Here is a 26,740-nt window from a genome sequence, read left to right as displayed (position 1 = left end):
TCTTGCCACACTGCTGGCCAACCAGGTCTCCACCCAGGTTCACAGGAGTCTATTGAACATTGTAGGCTTCAGCTCACAGCTTCATTGCTATTTTTCCTTCACTACCCCTTATCGGTGACGAACGTGGTCACTAATCAGAGCATGTATTCCCATTGAGTCTTAGTTTTGGAAGGGGGTTTGCTCTGAGGGGACCCGACCACTTGCCTTGATGTCTCCTGGGCGAGCAACTTGCTTGTTCTTGTAGTAATCAGTCAGTCGGCCTACATTGTTTTGTATTTTTCTTATTGGTCTTTCTTTCAAGAAGTATCTTCTGTTCTTCTAGCTGCTCCAGACTGGTCTGCCTGTCCTTTCAAGTGGAAATTTCCCACCTCTGAAGATTCTGGATGCTGTTCAGGAGTCCACCTATAGTCTTCTGTAATGCAGAGGCTCCACAGGAAGCCTCCTTCACTGGCATCCCCATAACCTTCTGAACTGATCTTTCTGCCTTGAACTTAACTGGACCAGCAGATCCTCTTGGAAGACACTGTTTCAATTGGACCTTTTTTTTTTTTGGAAATTATTTTAGTGAGACTAAAACAAATGTATTGCTGAGAGAATTTGATTGAATCCATCCATTGATCACAGAGACATACTTAAACATGTTTTGTTTGGAATAAACTCACACATGTATGAACTGGAACCCTAAGAGCAGTCTTCTTTACTTACCATGGTATGTCATCATCACAGAAACATGATGCCACCATTTCCCATGATTCCTTTCACACAATGCCTCAAACAATCCATCAGCAATTGTTGCCATTCTACCTTTAAAATATCCCTGAGTGGCAACAGTTTATGTCCTTAGCTGCTAACCAAAAGATTGGAGGTTTGAGTTTACCCAAAGGACCTCAGAAAGAACTGAGTACTTCCAGAAGTGTATCAGTTTGTTGAAACATTTCAATGTGTCTTCCATCCATCTCTGCCTTTACTTCTTTCTTCAGTGCCATCATTGGTTCTTGATCATATGCTATCTCTTGAAATGGCTGAACACAGACCAATTCTACATATCCTTTCCATCTTGTTTTGAGACTTCCTGTGTCATTAAGTATTTTGTCCACAGAATTCTTCAATACTGCATGTCAAAGCTTGATATTTTTCTCAATTCTATCAGCTTGAGGGATATTGAGTGTGTCCTTCCGTTTTGGTTTTCTAACTCCAGGTCTTTGCACATTTCATTATAATGTTTTACCTTGTCTTCTCGAGTACACTTTAAATTTTTCTATTCAGCTCCTTTCTCAAGGTAATACAGAAACGGCTGCAATCATACATTGACAGAGAACTTCCAGAGGTTCAAGCTGGATTCAGAAGAGGCCGTGGAACGAGAGATATCATTGCTGATGCCCGATGGATCTTGGCTGAAAGCAGAGAATATCAGAAGGATGTTTACCTGTGCTTTATTGACTACGCAAAGGCTTTCGATTGTGTGGATCATGACAAGCTATGGACAACATTGAGAAGTATGAGTATTCCAGAACACTTAATTGTACTTCTAAGAAATCTGTACCTAGACCAAGAAGCAGTTGTTCGAACAGAACATGGGAACACTGAATGTTTTAAAATTGGGAAAGGTGTGAGACAGGGTTGTATTCTTTCACCATACTTATTCAACCTGTATGCTGAGCAAATAATACGAGAAGCTGGGTTCTATGAAGAAAAACGTGGCGTCAGGATTGGTGGAAGACTCATTAACAACCTGCGATATGCAGATGATACAACCTTGATCGCTGAAAGTGAAGAGGACTTGAAACATTTACTTATGAAGATTAAAGAGCACAGCCTTCCATATGGATTGCATCTCAATGTCAAGAAAACAAAAATCCTCACCACTGGACCAATAAACAACATTCTTATCAATGGAGAAAGGATTGAAGTTGTCAAGGACTTCATTCTTCTTGGATCAACTATCAACACTCGCGGAAGTAGCAGTCAAGAGATCAGACGACGTATTGCACTGGGCAAATCTGCTGCACAGGAACTTTTTAAAGTATTGAAGAGCAGAGATGTCAGCTTGAGGACTAGGGTGCGCCTGACCCAGGCCATTGTGTTTTCAATAGCCTCATATGGATGCGAAAGCTGGACAGTGAATAAAGAGGATCGTAGAAGAATTGATGCCTTTGAGTTGTGGTGTTGGAGGAGAATACTGAGGGTGCCATGGACTGCCAAAAGAACCAATAGATCTGTTTTGGAAGAAGTGCAGCCAGAGTGCTCCTTGGAGGTCAGGATGGCTAAGCTTCGTCTCTCCTACTTTGGACATGTTGTCCGGAGGAAACAATCGTTGGAGAAGGATGTCATGCTGGGTAGGGTGGAGGGTCAGAGAAAAAGAGGAAGACCTCCAACAAGATGGATCGGCCAGGTGGCATCATTGATGGACTCGGGGGTGGCAGCGGTGGTGAGGTTGGCCCAGGATCGAGCATTGTTTCGTTCTGCTGTGCATGGAGTCGCTATGAGTCGGTTCCGACTCGATGGCACCTGACAACAACAACAACAACATTCAGCTCCTTTGCTTGATCATTTCTTCTCTATGTTCAAGAACACGTTTCAGAGTCTCTTCTGATATCTGTTTTGGTCTTTTCTTTCTTTCCTGTCTTTTTAATCATCTTTTGCTTTCTTTATGTCTGGTGTTCTTGATCTCATCCCACAGCTCCTCAGATCCCCAGTCATTAGTGTCTAGTCCACCAAATCTGTTCCTGAGATGATCTCTAAATTCAGGTGGGATATACTCAAGGTCATATTTTGGCTTTTGTGAACTTGTTTTTAATTTTCCTCAGTTTCAGCCTTAATGTGCATAGAGCAATTGATGGTCTATTCTGCAGTTGGCCCCTGAGTTTTTGACTGTTGATATTGAGCTTCTTCATTGTCTCTTCCCACAGATGTAGTCAGTTTGATCCCTGTGAGTTCTACCTGGTAAGGTCCACATGTAAAGTCCCCATTTATGTTGTTGATAAAAGGTATTTGCAATGAATAATCATTGGTCTTGGAAAACCCTATCCTATGTTCTCTAGAATTGTTTCTATCACCAAAGCCATATTTTCTAAATACTGCTTCTTCTTCTTTGTTTCCAATTTTCACATCCCAGTCACCATAATTATCAATACAACTTGAGAGAAACGTTTGATCAATTTCAGACTGAAGAAGTTGGTAGACTTCTATTTTTTTCACCATTAGCTTTATTGATTGGTGCATAAATTTGAATAATAGTAGTATTGACTAGTTTTCCTTGTCGGCATATGAATCTTATCCTATCACAGACAGCATTGTACTTCATGACAGATCTTGAAGTGTTCTTTTTGACAATAAATGTGACGCCATTCCTCTTCAGTTTGTTGTTCCCAGCAGAGTAAACCACATAGCCTAATTCAAAATGGCCAATATCTGTCTATTTCAGCTCATTAGTGCTTAGGATATTGATCTTCATGTGTTCCATTTCATTTCTTACGACTTCCAATTTTCCTAGATTCATACTTTGTACATTTCACATTTCAATTATTGATGGATTTGCTACTGTTCCTTCTCATTTTGAGTTGTGCGCTGTCAGTAATTGAAGGCCCTGAACACTTTGCTCTACCCATGTCATTAAGGTCAACTCTACTTTGAGGCAGCTCTTCCCTAATCATATTTTGAGTGTCTTCCAATCTGAGGGGCTCATCTTATGGCATTATATAAGACAATGTTCCACTACTACTTATAACGTTTTCAGTGATTAACCTTTCAGAAGAGGTTTGCCTCTCTTTTTTCTTGTCTGTCTTTGTCTGGAAGCTCAGCTGAAACCTACCCACCATGGGTGACCTTGCTGGTATTTAAAATACCTGTGGCATAGTTTCCAGCATCACAGCAACCACAGTATGACAAACTGACAGACCAGTGGTGTAAGACCAGACTAGGAGGAATAAACAGGTGGTCGACTTCTGAAATAATGCCACTGTAAACCTTAAGAATAGCTGTTTGGCAAAGTGTCAGAAAATTAGCCCTTCTGGTTGAAAGGCACTTAAATTACTACTAGGGAAGAGCTGTCTCCTGATAGTAGAGTCAACCTTAATGACACGGATAGGGCAAAGCATTCGGAACCTTCATTTGTTGATGGGCACAACACAAAATGAGAAGAAACAGCTGAAAATATCCATCAATAATCGGAACATGGAATATATGAAGTATGAATCTAGGAAAATTGGAAATTGTCACAAATGAAATGGAATGTATAAAGATTGATTCCTAGGCATTAGTGAGCTGAAATAAACAGGTTTTGGCCATTTTAAATCAAACAATCATACGTTTTACTATACCAGGAATGACAACTTCACAAGGAATGGTGTTGCATTGATTGTTAGAAAAAGCATTTTAAGATCTATCTTAAAGCACAATGCTGTCTGTAGTAAGATAATACCCACTCATCTACAAGGAAGACCAGTTAGTACAACTATTATTCAAATTGATGCATCAACCACCAGAGCCAATGAAGCAGAAATGGAAGAACTTCAACTTCTTCAGGCTGAAATTAACCGGTTATGCAATTAAGATGCACTGTTAATCACTGATGATTGGAATATGAAAGTTGGAAGGAAGGAGGAGGGATTAGTAGTTGGAAAATATGGCCTTGCTGATAGAAATGACACTGGAGATTGCATGATAGACATTTTCAAGACTAACAATGACTTCCTCATTGAAAATACCTATTTTTCAACAAAATAAACTGTGACTATGCACATGGATCTTGTCAGATGGAATACAGAAAAATCAAATTGACTACATCGTGGCGAGAGATGATGGAGAACCTCAATATCATGATCCACAACAAGGCTAGGGGCTGATGGTGGAGACCATCAACTGCTCATACACAAGTTAAGGCTGAAGCTGAAGAAAACTAAAACAATTCCATGAGATCCAAAATATAACCTTGAGAGTAGTCCACCTGAATTTAGAGACCATCTCGAGTGTTGTTGTTGTTAAGTACCGTGGAGTCGGTTCCAACTCATAGTGACCCTGCACAGGGTTTCCTAGGATGCAACTCTTTATGGGAGCAGAAAGCCTCATCGTTCTCCCATAGAACAGCTGGTAGATTTGAACTGCCAACCTTGAGGTTAGTAGTCGACACTAATAACTGAAGATCAGACAAGTTGTGGCATGCTATCAAGAACATCACACATGAAGAAAGGAAAAGGTTATTAAAAAGAAAAGAAAGGAAAGACTGAAATGGATGTCAGAAGAGACTCTGAAACTTGCTGTTGAGTAGATAAAGTGCCTGGAAGCATTGATGAAGTAAAACACCTCAACAGAAAAGTTCAAAGGGCAGCTTGAGCAGACCAAGTATTATAATGAAATGTGCGAAGACTTGGAGGTAGAACACCAAAGGGAAAGAACACACTCAACTTCATCTGAAAAAAGCTGAAGAAAAAATTCAAGCCTTGACTTGAAATATTGAAGGAGTCTATTGGCAGAAGAATCCTCAGTCTTGGTGTGGTGCTGTAGGATAAACACTATACTGTTAACCGCGAAATTGGAGATTCAAACCCACCAGCTCCTCAGAAACCTTATGCAGGGTCACTATGAGTCAAAACCAACTCCATACCACGTAACAAAAACAACAACAACAATCACAACATGGGCAGAATAGTTAACAACACAGGAAGCATCAAAAGAAAATGGAAGGAATACACAGTGTCGCTGTACCAAAAAGAACTGTTTGATGTTCAACCATATCCAAAGGCAGCAAGAACCAATGGTACTGAAGGACAAAGTCTAAGCTACACTGATGGTGGCGGTGGTGGTGGTGGTGGCAGCATGTGCCATGGAGTTGGTTCCGACTCATACTGACCCTATATAGGGTGTCCGAGGAGTGGCTGGTGAGTTTGAACAACCAACCTTGCAGTTCAAACAGAACTTGAGGTTGAGTGCTTATTAGCACAAAACAAGTCTCCAGAAATTGTCAGACTACAAGCTGAAATATTTCAATAAACTGATGCAGCACTGGAAACACTCACTAGTCTATGCCAAGAAATTGGCAAGGCAGCTACCTGGCCAACTGATTGGAAGAGACCCATATTTGTACCCAATCCAAAGAAAGGTGACCCTACAGAACATGGCAATTTTGTAACAATATCATTAATATGGGAGTCCTGGTGTGGCACTGTAGGATAAGCACAGGACAGCAAGGTTGGTTTGAACCACAAGGTCGACAGTTCAAACTCACTCACCAATTGCTCCTCAGAAACCCTATACTGGATCGCTACGAGTTGGAACCAACTTGACGGCACTTAAGAACAACAACAACCACAATCATTAATACCACATGCAAATAAAATTGTGCTGAAGATACTTTTAAAATGACTGCAGTAGGACATCAACAAGGAGATGCTAGAAATTCAAGCTGGATTCAGAAGAGGACTTGGCATGAGGGATAGCGTTACTGATGATATCTGAAAACAGAAAATACCAGAAAGGTGTTTATTTGTGTCTCATTGACTATGCAAAGGCATTGGACTATGGGGATCATAACAAACTATGGATGACATTGGGAAGAATGGGAATTCCAGAATACGTAATTGTGCTCACTCCTGAACCTGTACATAAACTAAGAGGCAGACATTTGAACAGAACAAGTGGCTACTCTGTGATTTTAAAGTCAGGAAAGGTATGTGTCAGGGTTATATCCTTTCACTATATTTATTCTATCTGCATGCTGTGCAGATAACCCAAGGAACTGTACTATATGCAGAAGAACATGGCATTAAGATTGGAGAAAGTCTCATTAATAGTCTGTGGTATGCAGATGACACAATCTTCTTGCTGAAAGGAGAGAGGGCTTGAAGCACTTGCTGATGAAGATTCAAGTATACAGCCGTCAGTATGGATTGCACCTCAATGTAAAAAAATGAAAATCCTCACAACTGGACCAATAAAAAAAAAAAAAAATCATGATAAATGGAGAAAAGTTTGAAGTTGTCAAGAATATCATTTTGTTTGAATCCATAATCAATGCTCTTGGAATCAGCAGTCAAGACATTAAATGATGCATTGCACTTGGCAAATCTGCTGTAAAAGACTCTATAAAGTGTTAAAGAGCAAATATGTCACTTTGGGGACTAAGGTGAGCCTGACCCAAGCCATGGTATTTTCAGTCACCTCATATGCATGTGAAAGTTGGACAACAAATAAGGAATATCATAGAATAATAGATGCATTTGAATTGTGGTATTGGAGAAGAATATTAAAAGAACCATGATCTGCTAGAAGAATAAACAAATCTGTCTTGAATGAATTTCAGCCAGAATGCTCCTTGGAAGCAAGTATAGGGAAACTGTTTCTAGCACTTTGGACAAGTTATTAAGAGGGACTAGTAACCGGAAAAGGACAAAAGGCCATCATACTTAGTAGGTGGTGGGGGTTGTTATGTGCTGTGCAGTCGGTTCCGACTCATAGTGACCCTGTATAGGGTTTCCGAGGCTGTAAATCTTTATGGGAGCAGAAAGCCTCACCTTTTCCCCGTGGAACTGCTGGTAGTTTCGAACTGCTGACCTTGAGGTTAGCAGCCCAGCTAGTAACCACTATGCCACCAGAACTCCTTATACATGACAGAGGGCCAATGATAAAGAGGCAGACCCCAGTGAGATACACTGACTCAGAGGCTAGGACAAGGGGCTCAAACACCACTGCGAAGAGGGTGCAGGAAAGGGCAGTGTTTCATTCTGTTGTGCACAGGGTCACTGTGAGTCAGAACCCACTCCCTGGTGCCTAACAACAACAAACACCCTATGTCCTCAGGGCCTTTGCATTTGTGGGTCACTCTACCTAGAAGTCCTGGTGTGGCCCTGAGGGCTAATGTGCTGGACTGCAAGGTCAGTTTGAACCTCAAGGTCAGCAGTTCAAGATCACTGGCTGCTCCTTGGAAACCTTATACAGGGTCGCTATAAGTTGGAACCAACTTGATGGCACTTAACAACAAAAACTACCTAGAATATTCGTCCTTCAGACCACACCAAGATTTGTTCCCTCAGCTGCTTCAGATCTTTGCTCAAATTTCACTTCAACAAGGAGAGGCCTTCCCTAACTATCCTATTTAAAATTGCAATACCCCATCAAAGGCTCTTCCCAATATTTCTCCATAGCGCCTGTTACCATCGGACAAAAACAGGCTTTACAGATTTGGTATGGACAACTTCCACCCCTCTCCATGGAAATTAAGCATTGCAGGGCAGAGGTCCGTGTCTCTTGTTCCTGATCTATCTCCACCGACTACAACACTAATGCTTAAGGCAAGCGTCAGTTCCCCCAGAAAGTCCTCTTACCCACACTGAGCCAGGATCGCCCTCTGTGTCCCTCAGCTTGTCTTACTATCTGACAAATGTTTTCCTTGCATGCCCACCTAGCTCCTTAAAGGAAAGATGTTCTTTCTCTTCTTCATTTTTCCACAGCTTACTTAGCACAGTGTCTGACACATAGTAGGTGGCCACTAAATGTTTGCAGATAAATTTCTGCTGCTCAGCTCTGTAAATATCTGGTAAGTGATGTCTGGGTTACCAACATCCATAGCCTGTCTCCTCTCAGCTGGTCTTCCAAGGGGTAGAGTCTGTTTATAGTCTAGAAACAGACTCATCAATTTCTAATCCTCCCTCACACCTCAGCATTTCATTCAACAACTATTTCTTGATCACTTATTATGTGCCAGGCACTGTTCTGAGATCCAGGAGTATAATCATGAACAAGACTGACAAATCTCTACTCTCAGGGAATTTACAGCCTTGTGAGAAAGACAGCAAACAAGATAGCTTTAGTTTGCAGTAAGAAGTCAGAGGCATATAAAACAAGGAGAAAGGCATATAAAACAAAACTTTAGATTACAGCATGGATTGAATTAGGGGAGCATGGTGGCTCTGTCGGATAAGCACTGGACTGTGAACTACAAGGTTGGCAATTTGAACCCACCAACTTCTCTGAGGTAGAAAGATGAGGCTTTCTGGTCCTGCAAAGATTTACAGCCTTGTGTGACATCGTAGGATAAGCACTGGCCTGCTAGCCACAAGGTCAGCAGTTCAAATCCACCAGCTGCTCCTTGGAAACTCTATATAGGGTCACTGAGTTGGAACTTACTCGACAACACTTTAACAACAACAACGTGGATAGAGTTGAGTTCCCCAAAACATGTGCTGAATTTCTGGTGTTGTAGGATAAGCACTGGACCAAAAGGTCGGTTTGAATCGCAAGGTTGGCAGTTCAAACTCACCAGCTGCTCCTCGGAAATCTTGTAGAGGGTAGCTATGAGTCAGAGCCGACTCGACAGCACTTAACAACAACAACAGCTGCGGAAGGAGCCCTAGTGGTACGGCGGGTTAAGTGCTGCGCTGCTAAATGAAAGGTCAGTGGTGTAACCCTACCATTCCATCCACAGGAGAAAACGGGGCTGTCTGCTCACGAATAGACTTATAGTCTTGGGAAGCCTAAGGCACAATTCTATTCTGTCCTTTAAGGCCACTGTGAGCTGTCACGAACTCAATGGCAGGGGATTACCTTTAGAAAGGAGCCCTAGGGGCATGGTGTCAAGCTGTTAACCAAAAGTTTGGCTGTTTGAATCCACAGAGGGGTTCCTTAGGAGCAAAGACCTGGCAATATGTAAAACTTACAACCTATGAAACCCTATAGGGTTGTTGTTATTAAGTGCTGTCGAGTTGGTTCCAACTCTTAGTGCCCCTGTATAGGGTTTCCAAGGAGCATCTGGTGAGCTTGAACCACAGACCTTGCAGTCCAGTACATTAACCCGCAGCACCACCCCAGGGCTCCCAGTCGGGTCACTCTGAGTCTAATGTGCTCACAGCACCCAACAACATACCTGTGGATGTGACCCTATCTGCAAATAGGGTTTTCTTTGTTATGTTAATAAGATTACGTTATAGTTAAGTGCTATCCAATCAGCTCTGACTCATAGCAAGTCTATATAGGGTTCCCAAGGAGCGGCTGGTAAGCTTGAACCGCGGACCTTCCAGTCCAGTGCTTATTGTGCAGTGCCACACCAGGACTCCTAATAAGATTGTTGCTGTTGTCATGTGTCGTGGAGTCAGTTCCGACTCATAGCGACCCTGTATAGGGTTTCTGAGGCTGTAAATATTTACAGGAGCAGAAAAGCATCATCTTTCTCCCAAGGAACAGCTGGTAGTTTCGAACTGCTGACCTTGCGGTTCGCAACCCGATTCATAACCCCTATGCTACCAGAGGCTCTAAGGATACCAGCATCATAAAGCTTTAAGCTGCTAATGGAAAGCTTGGTGGTGGTTCAAACCCACCAGCTGTTCCACGGAACCCCGTGAGTCAATGCTACTCTGCCTTACAGGATTGGTTTATGTGGGAATCAGTTGGAAGCAGTGAGTTGGGTTTTAAATCTAATTACTTCTAAGTTCTTAAAAAGAGCAGGTTAGCCAAAGAGACATGCACACAGATGAAAAAAGGACAGCATGTGAGGGCTGTCTATGAGCAAAGGAATGCCAAGAATCGCCAGCAGATACCCGAACTAGAAGAGGGACTCTCAAGAAGGAAATCAAGCCTACAGAACTCTGAGGAAAAAAAAATCTCTGGCCTTGAAAGTTTGCCACTTGTGGTATTTGTGTTACAGCAATACTAAGAAACAAAGACAGATTGGAAGGCTAAGGAGACTCCTTTAAGGAGGTGACATTTAAACTGAAACCTTCATGATGAGAAGCAGCAAGATCTGGGATGCACTGGGGAGAGAGTGACCTGGGGAGAAGAAACTGAAGATGCAAACACCTTCATCTTAGACATCAGCTCCCCCAAAGAGTCCTCTGAGCCACTGTGGAGGGTCTCCCTCTGTGTCCCCACATATGGGAACTTTATCTTCCTCAGCAAGTTTTATCGTCTGATAAATATTTTGCTTGTCTGCCCTTCCAGCTCCTTAAGGGAAGATTCTTCCTCATCTCCATTTTTCACAGTGCCTGGCAGATACTGTTTTGTCAAGCAAGTCGGTTCTGACTCACAGCAACCTTGTATAGGGTTTTCAAGGCTGTAAATCTTTACCGAAGCAGATAGCCTCAACTGCTGACCTTGTGGCTCCCAGTCCATTTTATCTTATGCAGCCACCACGTTCCATATTGTTGTTGTTGTTGTTAAGTGCCGTAGAGTCAGTCCCAACCCATAGAGACCCTGTATAGGGTTTCCGAGGAGTGGCTGGTGACCTTGAACCGCTGACCTTGAGGTTTAAGAAACTTTGCAGTCCAACACATTAATTCACAGTACTACACAAGGACTCTATATGCTCCATATTAGGTGGCCAATAAATGTTTACAGAACTGGATTAGAGACCACTTCAATCTCAGATTTGGCTGCATTCAGCAGTGACATCTTAAAATGAATATATATATTGAGCAGTAACAGCATTCTGGGGACACTCCTTGCCCAATATCTCTTCCTAAAGAGATCTTGTTGTTGTTGTGAGGTGCCATCGAGTTGGTACCAACTCATAGTGACCCTATGCACAACAGAACGAAACACTGCCCGGTCCTGGACCAACTTCACTATTGTTGCCACACTTAAGCCCATCGATGGTGCCACTTGGCCAATCCATCTCGCTGGGGGTCTTCCTCTTTTTCTCTGACCCTCCACCTTACCAAAAAGGATATCCTTCTCCAGCGACTGGTCTTTCCTATTGTTATACATCCTAAGTATGAGAGACTAAGTTTGGCCATCATGGTCTCCAAAGAGCACTCTGACTGCACTTCTTACTCATAAAGAGATCTTACTTACCCATTAAGACTAATCAAATGCCACCTCCTCCAAGAAGCCATCCACAATTCCTCAAAGAGGATTTGGTCTGTCCACACTGTTATTGCTCTCTTGGAGCCCTGGTGGCCATGTGGGTTGGGCAGTGGACTGCTAACCGCAAGGTCATTAGCTGCCACTCCATAGGAGAAAGATGAGTGTGTAAAGATTTACAGTCTATGTAATCTAAGCAAACCTAAGAATAGTCTTACCCTGTCTTCTAGTATCACTAGAGTTGGAATGGACTCAACGGCAGTGGGCATCACTCTTCTTGTATCTTCATTATGTACGTATTACCATTTGACTTGGGTAAAATTTCCCCACAAACATCTCATAGTCATGAATTTGTGACAATCCCTGGAGCAGGATCTATGTTTAATTCATATCTGTGTCCTCAGCACTCAGCTCGATAAAGGTGTGATGAAGAAATGAATGATGAATGTTTACCATGCTTACTGTCCAGCAAAAGGTTAGTAGTTCTACCCAACTTTTTGTTTAAGTCCACGCAGAGCACCTCATATGAAATATCTGCCAATCTATTACTGAAAAAATCAGCCTGGGGAGCACAGTTGAACTCTGACACGCATGGAACCAACTTGATGGCAACTGGTTTCCTGTGAGTCCCTCCATCTGGAACACCCTCTACATTGCTTCCTTTAGCCATCTATGGGAAGCCCTAGTGTCAATTTTCCTTAGTGGGGCTCCTTTTATGTGGCTTTAACAAAAAAATCTATACAAAGCAAAGCAGAAGAAAGAAACTACAATAGCTTTCCTCTTTCTGCAGTGAGATAAAACTGCCTAAGAAAGCAAACTCGACACCCTGCCCTGCAAAGTCCAAGAAAAGGGACTTTACATTCTGAGATTTTAAAAAAGGAACTTGAGTCCTAAAAGAAAGAAGAAGAAAAAAACAAACTCCTTAAGTCCTTTCAAGTAATTTACTGCCTCCAGAACGAAAATTTTATCTCGAGCTTTTGGAAGACTCATGCCACCAGATCTGTAACCATCCAGGTAAAGACGATAATCATGGGAAGACTGATCATTTTCTACCAACCAAGAAACCAATAGTAACCTTAGGTTGCTTTTTTGTTTGTTTTTATTAATACCTACCACACCCTTTATTGAGGTCATTAGTTGGAGCAATTTGTGCTTCTCTAGGAGCTCTGGTAGTGTAGTGGTTACGAATCGGGCTGCTAACCTTAAGGCTGGCAGTTTGAAACTACCAGCCATTCCACGGGAGAAAGAGGAGGCTTTCTATCCCATAAAGATTTATAGCCCCAGAAACCCTGTGCAGGGTCGCTATGAGTCGGAACTGACTCCATGGTATTTAACAACAACAACACTAACTTAAAGGGAGTCCTGGTGTGGCTCTGTGGGTTAATGTAACAGGCTGCAAAGCCATTTGAACTGCAAGGTTGGTGGTTAAGTTCACCAGCTGCTCCTTGAAAACCCTACACAGGGTCACTATGGGCTGGAACCGACTCAACAACACTTAACAATAACAACACTAACTTAAAGGAGTCCTGGCATGGCACTGTGGGATAAAACACTGGACCAAAAGGTCAGTTTAAACCAGAAGGTTGGCAGTTCAAACTTACCAGCCACTCCTTGGAAACCCTATACAGGATGGCTATGAGCCAGAACCAATTTGAAGACACTTAACAACAGCAGTCAACCTAAAGGTTGGCAGTTCAAATCCATATGTCTGTCAGTTTATCCTAGTGGGGTGGCTTGAGGGTTGCTATGAAGTGGGAAGGTATTTCACTAGTGTTTCAAATACAAGCAGGGTCACCCATGATGAGTAGGTTCTAACACAGCTTCCAGATTGACAGACTAGGAAGAAGAAATAGAAGTCGTCCTTTCTGGTGAATTCGAAACTGGTGGCAATTTCTGAGTCGCTAGCTACTGTAAACCTTTTGAACACTGTCTGATATAGTGCTGAAAGATGCATCCCTTAGGCTGAAGGGCACCTAAAATACAACTGAGGAAGAGCTGCCTCCTCAAAGCAGAGTCATCCTTAATGACGGATGGAGGAAAGCTTTTGGGATCTTCATCTGCTGATGGGACAGGACTCAAAATGAGAAGAAACAGCTGAACACATCCATGAATAAGCAGAATGTAGAATATATGAAGTATGAATCTAGGAAAAATGGAAGTTGTCAAAAATGAGACGGAATGAAAAAAGATCAATATCCTAGACACTGTTGTAGTCATGTGCCATCAAGGAGGTTCCAACTCATAGCTACTGTTACACAACAGAACAAAATACTGCCTGACCCTGCACCACTCTCACAATTGTTATGTTTGTACCCATTTTTGTCACTTGTCACTCCCTCTCGTTGAAGGGCTTCCTCTTTGTCACTGACCGTCCACTTTACCTAGCATGATGTCCTTCTACAGGGGCTAATTCCTCCTGACAACCCGAGACAAAGTATCACCATCAGCACTTGTAAGGAGCATTCTGACTACTTCTTACATGACAGATTTGTTTGTTCTTCTAACAGTTCATGGTAATTTCGATATTCTTTGCCAACATCATCATTCAAATGCATCGATTCTTCTATGGCCTTCCTTATTCATTGTCCAACTTCCACATGCATATGAAGTGATTGAAAATACCATGGCTTGGGTCAGGCACACCTTAGTCTTCACAGTGACATCTTTGCTATTTAACATATTAAAAAGGTCATTTGCAGCATATTGCCTAATGCAATATGTCACTTGAATTCTTGACTGCTGCTTCCATGAGTGTTGATAGTGGATCTTTTCTCTGTTTATCATGATGCTGTTTATTGGTTTGTTGCTGTTGTTGTTAGGGCTGTTAAATCAGTTGACTCATAGCAATCCTATACAGGGTCTGCAAGGAGAAGCAGGTGGGTTTGAAGAGCTGGCCTTGTGGTTTAGCCCGTGCTGATCCAACAGTGGCACACCAGTAGTCCATTTACTGGTCTAGTTATGATGATTTTTGTTATGTTTGTTGGTGTTTTTTTACACTGAGGTGAAATCTATACCGAAGGCTGTAGTCTTTGATCTTCATCAGTATTGCAAGTCCTCTTTGCTTCCAGCAAGAAAGGCTGTGTTATCTGCATATTGCAGACTGTTAATGAGTCTTCCTCCAATCTTATGCCACATTCTTTTTCATATAATACAGCTTCTCAGATTATTTGCTTAGCATACAAATTGAACAAGCATGGGGAAAGAACATACTTGCACACACCTGGCTCACACCTTTCCTGATTTCAAACCATTCAGTATCCCCTCGTTCTGTTCAAACAGCTGTCTCTTAGTCTATGTACAGGTTCTTTATGAACACAATTAAAATTTCTGGAATTCCCATTCTTTGCACTGTTATCTATAGTATGTTATGATCCACATAACCAAATGCGTTTGCATAGTCAATAAAGCCAAGTAAACATATTTCTAGTACTCTTCACTTTTGGCCAAGATCTATCTGCCATCTGGACAATGAATAAGGAGGCCCAGAGAAGCCAAGATTCTTAGAAGAATCAATGCATTTGAATTAGGGTGTTGACAAAGAATATTGAAAGTACCTTCGAGTGCCAGAAAACAAACAAATTTGTCTTGGAAGAGGTGCCGTGAGAAGGCCCCTTAGAAGTAAGGATGGCAAGACTTTGTTTTATGTACTTTGGACATGGTAACAGGAAGGACCAGTCCCAGGAAAAGGAAATCCTGCTTGGTAAATAGAGGCCTGGTGAAGTGTAGGAAGGCCCCACTGAGATGGATTGACACAGTGGTAGGTAGCAACAATGGACTCCGCAGAACAACGTTGGTAGGCTAGCACAGGACCAAGCAGGACTTCGTTCTGTTGTGTGCATAGGGTTGCTATGAATCAGAGCCTACTCCATGGAAAACTCCAAACAACAAACAACAGCCTCCTTTATTCAGGTGCATGGGTGGCACAAATCTAAAGGTTGGCAATTCAAACCCAACCAGTTGTTGTTGTTGTTGGGTGCAGAACAGAATGCAATCCCACGTGGTCCTGAGTCATCCTCACAATTGCTGCTGCTACACTTGAGCCCATTATTGTTGCCCCTGTGCCCAACCACTTCGTTGGGGGTCTCCCTCTTGTTCACTGACCCTCCATTTTACCAAGCATGATGTCCTTCTCTAAGGACTGGTTCTTCCTGATACTATGTCCAAACTCTGACAGATGAAGCCTGGTCAGTTTGGTTTCTAAGGAGTATTCTGATTGTATTTATTCCAACACAGATTTGCTTGTTCTTCTGGAAGTCCTTGGTACTTTTAATATTCTTTTCGAACACCATAACTCAAATGCATCAATTATTCTAGAATCTTCTTTATTCATTGTCCAACTTTCATATGCCTATGAGGTTACTGAAAATACCACGGCTTGGGTCAGGCACACCTTAGTCCTCAAACTGACATCTTTGCTCTTCAACACTTTAAAGAGGTCTTGTGTAGCAGATTTGCCTAATGCAATGGTGGTGGTGGCGGCAATGGTGGTTCTGTGCCATGGAGTCGGTTCTGACTCATAGCGACCCTGCATAGGTTTCTGAGGCTGTAAAATCTTTACAGGAGCAGAAAGCCTCATCTGTCTTCCATGGAACAGCTGGTAGTTTTGAACTGCTGACCTTGAGGTTTGCAGCCCGACTTGTAACCACTACACTACCAGTTTGATTTCTTGACTGTTGCTTCCATGAGTGTTGATAGTGGATCTATGCAAAATGAAGTCTTTGACAACTTCAAATCTACCCAGTAGTACGTAGAAATGAAGGCATGGCTATCTGCTTCCATAAAAATTATAGCCCGGAAAGCCCCAAGTAGCGATTCTACCCTACAATATACTCCTCTGAGTGAGACTTGAATCCACAGATACTCGGGGAACTCAGTTCTTTTAAAGGCTAGACTCCCTTATAAATGTTGCAAGTCAAAATGCTTCTATAATACTCATATTTGCTCTAGGTTTTCCTTTGATTTGTCTCTTCCAATTATTTGCACATCAAAAGACTCTGAAAATCTTGACACATCCCTAGATTTACCAGTGCTGGATTTGTTGCAAAGCCTATCAATATTACCTATGATGTGGGTTGTGCATCCCATCTCGATTAATTCTAGAAGCTACCCAATTTAATAGCTATCACTGGATTTCATAGTCAGAAAACGGATCACCTTTTCCACTTTACTTTCATTCCTTCTGATTACATCAAGGAGAACAGTCAGACACTGATATCAGTATTTCTTTAACTTCTCTGTAACTCTAATGTCCCCTTTTAAACAATCAGAGAGTAGGATGCAGGCTTGGAACACTCCAGCTTACTGTGTGGCAAAAATTCTTTAACACTTGTTTTGTTTTCATTCCACTTATTTTTGTGATTACTTTCTAATTATGGCAAGTGATGCTGGTTTTCTGTTTTCAGTGGCTTTTAAATAAAGTTGCTTCAAAAATATTTATTTTGACTGTATTTTCATAGTGTGGGTTATGTTTACAAATGCAGAACACATCTTTAGAAGGAAACATAAAAACAGAACTGTGGTTGCTTCTGGCTAGGCCACAGGGGTGGGAAGGAGTGAGACTAATTTTCACAGAATACTGTTTGTCACTTCAGAAGTTTGCATTATGTGAATGTATTATCTAGTCAAAAAAAAAAAAAACTGAAGAGAAAAAAACCTAGTTATGTCTTAGAAATAAAATGGTTTTCAAGTGAGTTAAACAAAAGGAGTTCTGGTGGCTCAGAGGTTAGCACACAGCTACTAACCTAGAGAAAAGTCGGCAGTTTATCCCACCTGTTCTTCTGAGGGCGTGGTGGTGTGGCAGTGTTGCAGTCTGCTTCCTTAAAATTACAGCTTTGGAAACTGTAATGGGCAGTTCTACACTGTTTTATGAGGTCACTATGAGGCAGACCTGATTAGACAGCAATGGGTTTAGCTGTTTTTGTTTTGTTTTGTTTTATCTTAAAGAAAAATATTAAGCAGATAAAAGCAGATTTAGTGTCAGTATTTGGCAAACATCACAAAGGCAGAACCAGACTGTGGGAAGCCTGGAAAATGCTGTCCCTTACAATGAGAGAGCCTGGGGTGGTGCATGTGGTTTACGATCAGCTGCTCACCCAAAGGTTGGAGGTTCAAACCCACCCAACAGCTCTAGGGAAGAAAGATTACTATCAAAAAAGTTCCATGGAGCAGTTCTACTTTGTAACACACGGGATCACCATGGATTGGAATTGACTTCTTGTTGTTAAATGCTGTTGAGTCAGTTCCAAGTCATAGTGATCCCATGTAGGGTTTCCAAGGAGCAGCTGGTGAGTCTGAACCGCCGACCTTGCAGTTTAAACCCACCTTCCACCAGTCCAGTGTTTATTCCATAGTGTCACAGGAGAAACACTCGCAGCAGCAACAAGAATGTGGGGTCTGTGCTCCCCTCTCACTCGGAAGTTGGAACGAAAGACCCAGAAGCAGATGCGAGTCCGTGGGTACTGAGGTACAACCACCATGAGTTTCTCAGATACCAAAAGCTTGGGAATACATTCCCGATGGACCTAGACCCAGGAAATCCATATGACACTTAAGCCCAGGCCATCTAAACAGTACATCTGGCCACATCTTCCGGAAGAACATGCCCCATAACACCCTCTGCCCTTGGTGCTCCCCACTCGCCTGCTGCAAATGCCCCAGCGAATGCAGCATTACACCAACTGCCCAGCTGTGTGGCTTGACAGGTAGCAATTACCTCTGGAATGCTAAGTTCTTCCCACTCACTGGGGGCTTTTACCCTCACTTTGTCAAGCTGCCCATGGACTACAAAGCACTTCAGCCGTTCAGTGTAGCCCATTAGGAGAACAAAGTGGCAGCGGAGCCGGCCCACAGCAGCCTGGCACTGAGCCTGGCAAATGGTAGGCGTTTGACAAATAAATGGATGAACCCACGCCATGGTGAGCTCTGGAGGAGAGCAAGAGTTCCTCAGGTTTAGGTTGGCTGTGTGACCTTTCAGACCCCTCCAGCCTGACTCACAGTCTGCAGCTGAGCGGTCCCCCCCAACCCCTCCAGTGCCTACAGATCAACAGGAAGTTGTGAGCCAGCCCCCTCCTCAGCCATCCTGCTGTCCCTCAATCATTCAGGAGTGACTCATGGAGGTCTGAGGAAAGGGGAGAAGTGAATCTACAGTCCTGTAGACCAGAACTATGCCAGGCATGCAGGGGCAAATCATCTGGCAACCAGGGCTCTGCCTTCAACCTGTTAGGGACCCTGGGGATGTACCCCAAATGGATGGGTTTATAGGAGGTTCTCGTGTAATGGCAGCATCTTGTAATCTCCTGTTGGGATTCAGCCGTTTTCCTTCAATGTAGTATAGCACCTTTTAGGATGATGAGACGGGTAATATTCAAAACCCTAAGATGGTCACTGCTCCTTGGTCACTAAGAAGAGGGGGCTCCCTGCTGGGGTCAGGCATTACCTATAGAGTTGCTGGCTCTTTGGAAAATCCTATGGATCTTAGAATGGGCTGAGGAAGCCAAACCTCCATGTCAGAGGGTGTTTTAAAAGGGAAGGGGTTTCTAACCAATACAGAAGCATCTGTTCTCATTGAATCTGATGTTGCTACATGTTGTCAAGATAGTTCCAACTCATAGTGACACTGCTTGGGTTTCTGAGACTATAAATCTTTATGGGACTGTAAATGGGACTGAGACTCTAAGTCTTCTCCAGTGGAGAGGCTGGTGGATTTGAACTGCTAACCTTGTGGTTAGCAGCCCAATGTGTAACCCACTACCCTACCAGGGCTCCTTCCCTATTAAAACGAAGACACCATCAATTAGAAGACACATCCTAATTTTAACATCTGTTTAAAATGTGAATATGATCAAAAAGTGTTTCTTAGAATCTATGATAAGTGATAGTTTCAGATTTTTGGATCTAATACAGGCTTAGGAAAGTTGTACTGGAAATCACCGGCAGTTTTGAGGTCTTTCCCACTTAAATATTCACACAGCACAGGCTTTGGGGAAAGCCGTTCTTCACTCCCAGCTCTCCTACCATCCCTCCAGGCTCCGGGGAAAGAGAAGCTAGCTCTTCAGAAAGTCTCCTTGAGCGATGACAATTTTGCTCACCCGTTCTGAATGTTCCTTGGTGCCTGACAAGAACTGTACATGTTCCGGAACTAACTATTATATCTCCGGTGAGCTGCGAGGGTGACAAGGCGGATGGTGGATTTATGGCCTCAGTGGTTTCTTTTCATCAGAGTGTGTGACATCCGCCTGGACTGAGACAGGAAAACTCCGTATAGAGACAGTCACCGCGAGGGCACCACACGCATGCAGTTCTGCACATCTCAGGAGCGAGGACCAGTCTGTTTCATGTGTTGGTGAGTTTGGTAAGAACAGCACAGCCCACTGCATTAAATATTTCATGCAAAGTGTGCCCTGTCTCCTGTTTGCGGTTTTATTTCTTGCTGAAGTCTGCCTTTCTAGAGTTTGGCTTTGCTATTAGAATTTGATTTCTTGACTAAAACAAGCTGGATAATGTGACAGATCTTGTTCTGTGTCCTTTAGTCTCCTTCTTACTTACTGCTGCCCCTGGAGTCAAGATTGTGTCTTTTTGTTTTACATTCCTAAGAACACCATCGATACTGAACAAATTAAGTTGTGAGATGGAGTCTGAAACTCATAGAACAAATTCAGAATGCTTTAATCCTAAACAGAGAGTCAACGATCACATAGTAACTTTCTCTGATTCACATTTCAACGTGAACAGAGAAGATTGCCTTCTTCTTTGTGGCCTCCCACCCCACCCCTAAAATGAAAACAAAACAAAACAGGGAACATTTCAGACAAAACTCAGCTTCTCCTAAGACTCTAACTGCTACCGAACATGGCCCGGCTTAAATCTTGTAGACAGCAGAAGAAACTGAATATTCTGTCTCACAGCCAAACCTTGGTAAATCAGCACCCTAAATATAATTTCACATCGGGAGAAACATTTTCACACAGATTTCTTGGTTTTCACAAGATTAGAAATCAGAGCAGATATGATTCCCATTTTAAAGGTGAGAAAACGGACTCTCAGGAAAAAATGAAGTTGACTTTTATCAAGTAGAACAGAGATGGAAAGAAAGGGGGGAAAAGGAGAGAAAATAGAAAAGACACTGAAGTTAACGGCAGAGTTGGAACTAGAACTCAAAGCCAGGACTTAAATTAATGGGACAACTTTCCCAGCAATTCATTAATTCCTCATTTGGTAATAATTGTTGTTGTTGTTGTTGTTGTTAGGTGCCATCGAGTTGGTGCTGATAGTAATTCATTAATTCCTCATCCTATTGGGTAACCACTGCAGGTATAGAATGAATTGTTATAACACAAATAGTACTAATGGTGTATCACAGGTGTTGTTAATGAGGTTAGTAATGAGTTCTAGGTGATACAAAGGGTTAAATGAGACGTTTGCTAACCAAAAAGCTGCAGGTTTGACTCCCCCCAGAGGTGCCTTGGAAGAACGGCCTGGGTGATCTACTTCCAAAAATCAATCAGTGAAAATCTCACGGATCATAATGGGCTCATCTTCAACTGATCATTGGGATGGTGAAGGATGGGGCAGCATTTTGTCCCATTGTGTCTAAGGTCACTGTCACCATGACTCAGGGTCCACTTAATGGCAGCTAACAACCACCACAACCAACAGAAAGATGTCTTTCTGTTGAATTGATGGCAAGGCATTTTAATTTTAATATTCTTTGTCTGGATTTGGGCTTCCTGAACCAGGAAGTAATCCCCGGGGACTTGGTGATGTGATGGTTGGTATGGAGTTGGCTTCAACTCACAGCGACCCCATATAGTGTTTCTAAGGCTGTAAATCTTTATAAGAGCAGAAAATCTCATCTTTCTACTGAGGAACTGCTGGTAATTTTGAACTGCTGACCTTGAGATTAGCAGCCTGACTCATAACCACTACGCTACCAGAGCCCCGGGGACTTAGATGTGGACAAATCATAATGAGATGCACTGTCTGTAACTCCATCCTTGGAAAGCACACTCCACCACAATGGTGTAAAGGCACTACGGCCGAGTCCTCTCAGCAGGCACTGGCTTGGTGGTACACACAGTGTACGGCCATGGTTAGAGCCCTTGGCTGGACATGAGCACACTCGCATGTGTGTGTGTATCTTTGTAGGATAGTGTATGCCAGTGACTTGAATCCTAAAGATCATCAACTTGCCTTGTGACCACATTCCACATACTTGACTTTGGGAGAATTCAGTCTTCACATCTGTAAAATGATGAGCAGAGTGGACAGAAAAAAAGAGTACTATGTCATGTGCCTTACCTAGCTCACGGAATTCAGGAATGAAGCGAGAACATGGATATTAGAAACTTCCAGAAATCCCATCCTTTCTGCAATGAATGCATATGGCTTGTATGATCATAAAGAATTAAACACATACAGAGGAATGTTCTGGAAATAATGAAAACAGCATACAAATGGGGCAGTGCTATCTTGTACGAAGGTGACAAGACTCTCTGAGCTCCTTGGCTCTGGTATGCTGAAAGAAACACAAACCACACAGCCCGTCTGATACGATAGGCTCCCGGCTTTTCACAGAGCTGGTGGGGATGGGGATTGGTAACCAAACCTTCAGGCTAAGTGTTCCCTTAGAAATACATAGCAGGGATGGGAGGCAACTCACACTCAGACAAGGAGGCAAGTGGAGAAAGAGTAGAGCTGTCAGCATGCTTGATGTTAAATAAAACCTACCAAGACTCAGCTGAGAATTTTAGCAGAATCCAAATGTGCTAAAAAAAAAAAAAAAGGCACGGCTCCCATCTCTAAGGTTCACAGCTAAGCTGGCTTAGAATCACACATGCCAAGGTTAAAAATAAAAAGCAGCTATCCGTGAATGACACGGGCTCTGGGAAGAAAGCCTGGGATATATTGGGGGGTGGTGGAGGGAGGAGAAGGAGACGCGAGAATATGGGGACAGGGTACCGGTGCTTATTAGAGGGTAACATATTCAAAAGCCAAATGCTCAGATTTTTGCTATTTTCCACTTAAAAGGCACTTCACATTGGTTTCACACTGATCTTCGTATTTTCCATCGAGGAAACCCTAGCATGCATCAGAGTGTGGTTATGGTTGGCTCTGCTGTCCAATGCCTGGAGGGGCATTTGCCCTGGGTTCTGGTTTAGACAATGTCCTCGAACACCTAGATGGGAGGCCTGCTGGTCACAACTTGGAAAGTACCAAGGGTCTTTGGCATAGGCACTGAGCCAGACCGGCCACTTGGTCTCACCCTACCCCATTAACCAGACAGACTGGTGCTAGGACCACCCACAGGCCAGTTCTCTCCTGCTGGAGCTTCACTGGAGATAGATTATGTGTCTGCCTCCTAAGCATGGTACCTGCCACACGCCTTGTTCCCACAACCACAACCATTACAGATCAGAGCTAATTTGTAACGGTGAAAAGTTGGCCCTTGGCCCTTCCCCGCTATTATAGGCCCATCACAAGAGTCCCGTTTCTAATGAAGTTGCCGTTCTTTCCCCGATATCCCTGTGACCTTTCTATTGCGTAAAGGGTTTACTTGGATAAAAATTAACCTCAGCTACTGCACCAACTAACACATTTCCCCTCCCCAGTTCCATAACTATGCAGACATTTCTAGAAAGTCTTCAAGGGATCCGGTGAATAATAAGAATTCTATGACCCATGTACTATGGAGAACACAGACACCATCTCAACCCAGTGACGCCCTGAACCACCATTACATGGTGGTGGTGTGACATGCAGTGGTTCTGACTCACAGCCATCCTGAACAGGGTTTCCGAGGCTAAATCTTTACAGGAGCAGAAAGCCTCACCTTTCTCCCATGGAATGGCTGGTGATTTCGAACTGCTGATCTTGAGGTTAGCAGCCCAACTCATTACCACATATGTGGGCCAATTTGGCACTTCAGTAAGAGACAGTGTTAGGGAGGAAGGTAGGTCTTGAAGAGTGGAGACTGTCACATTACAGGAGCTTTTGTCTGCCCCCCAACACCACCAGTCTGCGCAACTCCCATTTCTGGGCTGTGAGATGGGAGAGTGGACAATCTACTACTGACTGGCTGCCCCAGGCAGGACCCTGGCCTATCTTTTTCTGAGGTCCCCACTATTCCAAAGTGTATATGGTAGCTATTGCTTTAGAAAATCAGCCAGTTCAAAGTGTCTTTTTTACACTTTTAATGTCCTTTGGGAGTCCCGGTGTGGCGCTGTTGGATAAGCAATGGACTGCAAACCACAAAGTCGGCGGTTCAAACCCACAAGTTGCTCTCGGAAACCTTACATAGGGTGGCTAGGATTCAGAACTGACGCAACAACAACAAAGTCCTGTAGAAACGCCTTGGGAAGCAGACAGAACAAGGTCTGCTATCCTGCCCATTGTGTAGAAGAGAAAGTGGAGATTCAGAGCGTTTAAGGAACTTGCCAAGACTCAAATGCAGGTTTTTGGTTCCCACCCTCACCCCCACCTCTCCAAGATGACTGGTTCCGGTCAGAGAGGCTGCAAGTCTCTGCTCTGGTAACCGGAACTGAGGAGACTAGAAAAAAGGGGACTTATTCATTCAAAGACCTCAGGCTGCCTCTAACTTAGTCTGGAGGATGGGCACCTCACCCAAGCGTGGAGCCCTGTCTCAAGAGGGGTCTGCCGGGCCTTTCCCCTTCTCAGGTTCTTCAGAAGTCCGGGGCCAGGAAAGAGCTGCAGCGGGTCAGGGGAGGGCTGTGATCAGGCACATCAAGTCTGCCCAGCCCCTTCCTTGGACACCCTGCGGCACCCCAAAGACTGGACACAGAATCAATCTTCTAGTCTCGCTGGGAGGTTTGGCTGGAGATCTCCATTCCTGCGGCTCCAGCAACAACAGGGAAGACCCTGTGTGTGTGCCCCGCTTAGTAATCATTGAGAAGTTCAGGATGAATCCGTCTACTCGAGTTCTCAAGGCCAGACTGAATTCCCACAAGGAGTTGGGTTAAGGGGAAGAGAAAGCAAAAGAGATGGCTCCAAGGGTGAGCCGACTGGCGATCCGGCGCCCGGAGTGGGGTTCCCAGCTCTTACCTGTACCAGTCCAGCCCACGGCCGTAGTTTCTGTCGAAGAAGTGGGGCTCTGTGCCCAATGCCCGCACGTCAGGGTGCACCCGGATAAACTCCAGCACGGCCCGGGTGCCGCCTTTCTTCACGCCCACAATGAGCGCCTGGGGCAGCCGCTTCGTGCCCAGCTTTGGTGCGCCAGAGTGGTTGGAACCCGGGAGGCGAGGGGCGGGCGCGGCTGCGGCGGGCGCGCTGGGTGCGCTGGGCTCGCTGGGCGTCGGCCCTGGCGGATTACAGGGGCGGGACTTGGGGAGAAGTTTCTGGCCGCCGGCTTTGGGAGCACGGAGGCAGCGGGGCCCTCGGACGAGGCGGCTCTGGCCCAGGCCGTCACAGCAGCACAGGAGGCTGTAACATAGGTAAGTGCAGGAGAGGGAGAGCGTGAAGGCGAAGAGCAGCCTGCGCGCCCTCCGCGGCTGAGGTGGCCCCGCGCGGCCCAGGACCCTATAGGCCATGGCTCCATGGGCGCGGGCCGGGGGTCATGGTTTCCGAGGGGCTACCAGCGGCCAAGCGGCTTTGGCCCTGTGGCCGCACAGAGGCTCAGGCGACGCGGCCCAGGACCCGCGGGTCGGGCGGAGGGGGCGTCGTTTTCTCCAGGCGTCGGTGGCCCGAGTGCGCACCATGCCCGGAGATTCCGGGGGCGGCGGCTCCTCCGCGAACAGGCGGCGGCACTTCCAACATCTCCTGGTCCGAGGCGCAGGGGCTCCGGGCAGCGGGGCGGCTCCAGGCGCTCCTCTGCTCTTACAGGAACTGGCTTCAGAGCGCGCCCAGCGCCCGAAGCCCCATTCTGGATCCTGGAAGCGCTGCGCACAGAACGCTCGGCGGCGGCGCGGAGGTGCGGGCTGGCGGCGGACCGAACGGTGGCGCTGGCGCCGACCCCGTTCCGGCTCCTGGAGAAATGCCGAGCCAAGCGCGCTGCCGGCTCTATTTAAGGAGTCGCCTGACGTCAGCCGCTCGGGTCCCCCGAGCCCGCGCCGCGCCCGGGGACCTGGCCCGCCCCTGCTCCTCTACTTACTCCTCCCAGGGACACACCACCCCGGGCCCTTCCTACGGAGGCTGCTCCCTCAAGATCCCTGACCAGCTAGGAGCGGGGAGGGAAGAATGTCGAGGCATCCACTCCGTTAGGAAGCTGGAAACACGCCCCCCCCCCCACACACACACACACAAACACACTACACTGGCCTCTCGATACCCAGGGTGGGAACCCGGGTCGAGATCGCTTCCATATCCAGACGCTGACAAATACTCCGAGCGCAGACGTAATCCCTGTACACTGATACACGGTCATACTCCACCCACCCCCACCCCACCCCCACACAGACAGGTACACACGCACCCTGACCGGACACACCCCCATACCCACCCGGGGCGGGGACGGGGACGGGGAGAAAATCTAACCTGGACATAAAAACACTGACAGGAAAACTCCCCTCTCCCCAGCTGTACCGCCAAATAGACACACACACCCCAAATCGGACATCATGGGATGTACGCATACGCGCGGGACTGGGGCACGCTGTAGACCGCATGAGTAAAGGTGCCAAGCGTGAGTGAGATTCCGTGACTCTTCATGGAGATTCTTAGCACCCACCCTTCCCACCTCCCTCCGCCCCGCGCTGACTCACACCCGGGCGGCTCGCTCTGTCTCACACCCATGAAACACGCACTCCCACCGCTCTGTCAACCCCACATCTTGCTGGGAAAGAGAGGTACAGCGAGCCCAGGGGAGCAGATGTTGGCCGACCGGATTCCTCTCTTAGAGAGCGCCCCCCAGCGGCGGACTACTCCAGGGGAAACGGGTCCCTGTCCCCCTTGATGTTGGTAAGGTCAGGGATTCCTTGGCGGGGTCCTCATGTAGTGGCCCTAA

The 26,740-nt window shown here is 45.0% G+C and overlaps 1 protein-coding gene across 1 annotated transcript in view; it reads right to left on the bottom strand.

The window, feature by feature from the left end:
• HS3ST2 (heparan sulfate (glucosamine) 3-O-sulfotransferase 2) overlaps positions 1–25,761 on the bottom strand; it is a 150,817-nt gene extending 125,056 nt beyond the window's left edge. The window contains exon 1 of the mRNA XM_006871953.1: positions 24,844–25,761. Within this exon, the coding sequence (XP_006872015.1) occupies positions 24,844–25,328 (485 nt within the window). The 5' untranslated portion in view covers positions 25,329–25,761. The remainder of the gene's footprint in view (positions 1–24,843) is intronic.
• Between the last annotated feature and the right edge of the window lie 979 nt (positions 25,762–26,740).

This window comes from Chrysochloris asiatica, unplaced genomic scaffold, assembly GCF_000296735.1.
Source record: "Chrysochloris asiatica unplaced genomic scaffold, ChrAsi1.0 scaffold00178, whole genome shotgun sequence".
Lineage (NCBI taxonomy): Eukaryota > Metazoa > Chordata > Mammalia > Afrosoricida > Chrysochloridae > Chrysochloris > Chrysochloris asiatica.
Note: the sequence above shows the minus strand (reverse complement) of the source record. Positions and strands in the feature narration are given on the sequence as shown.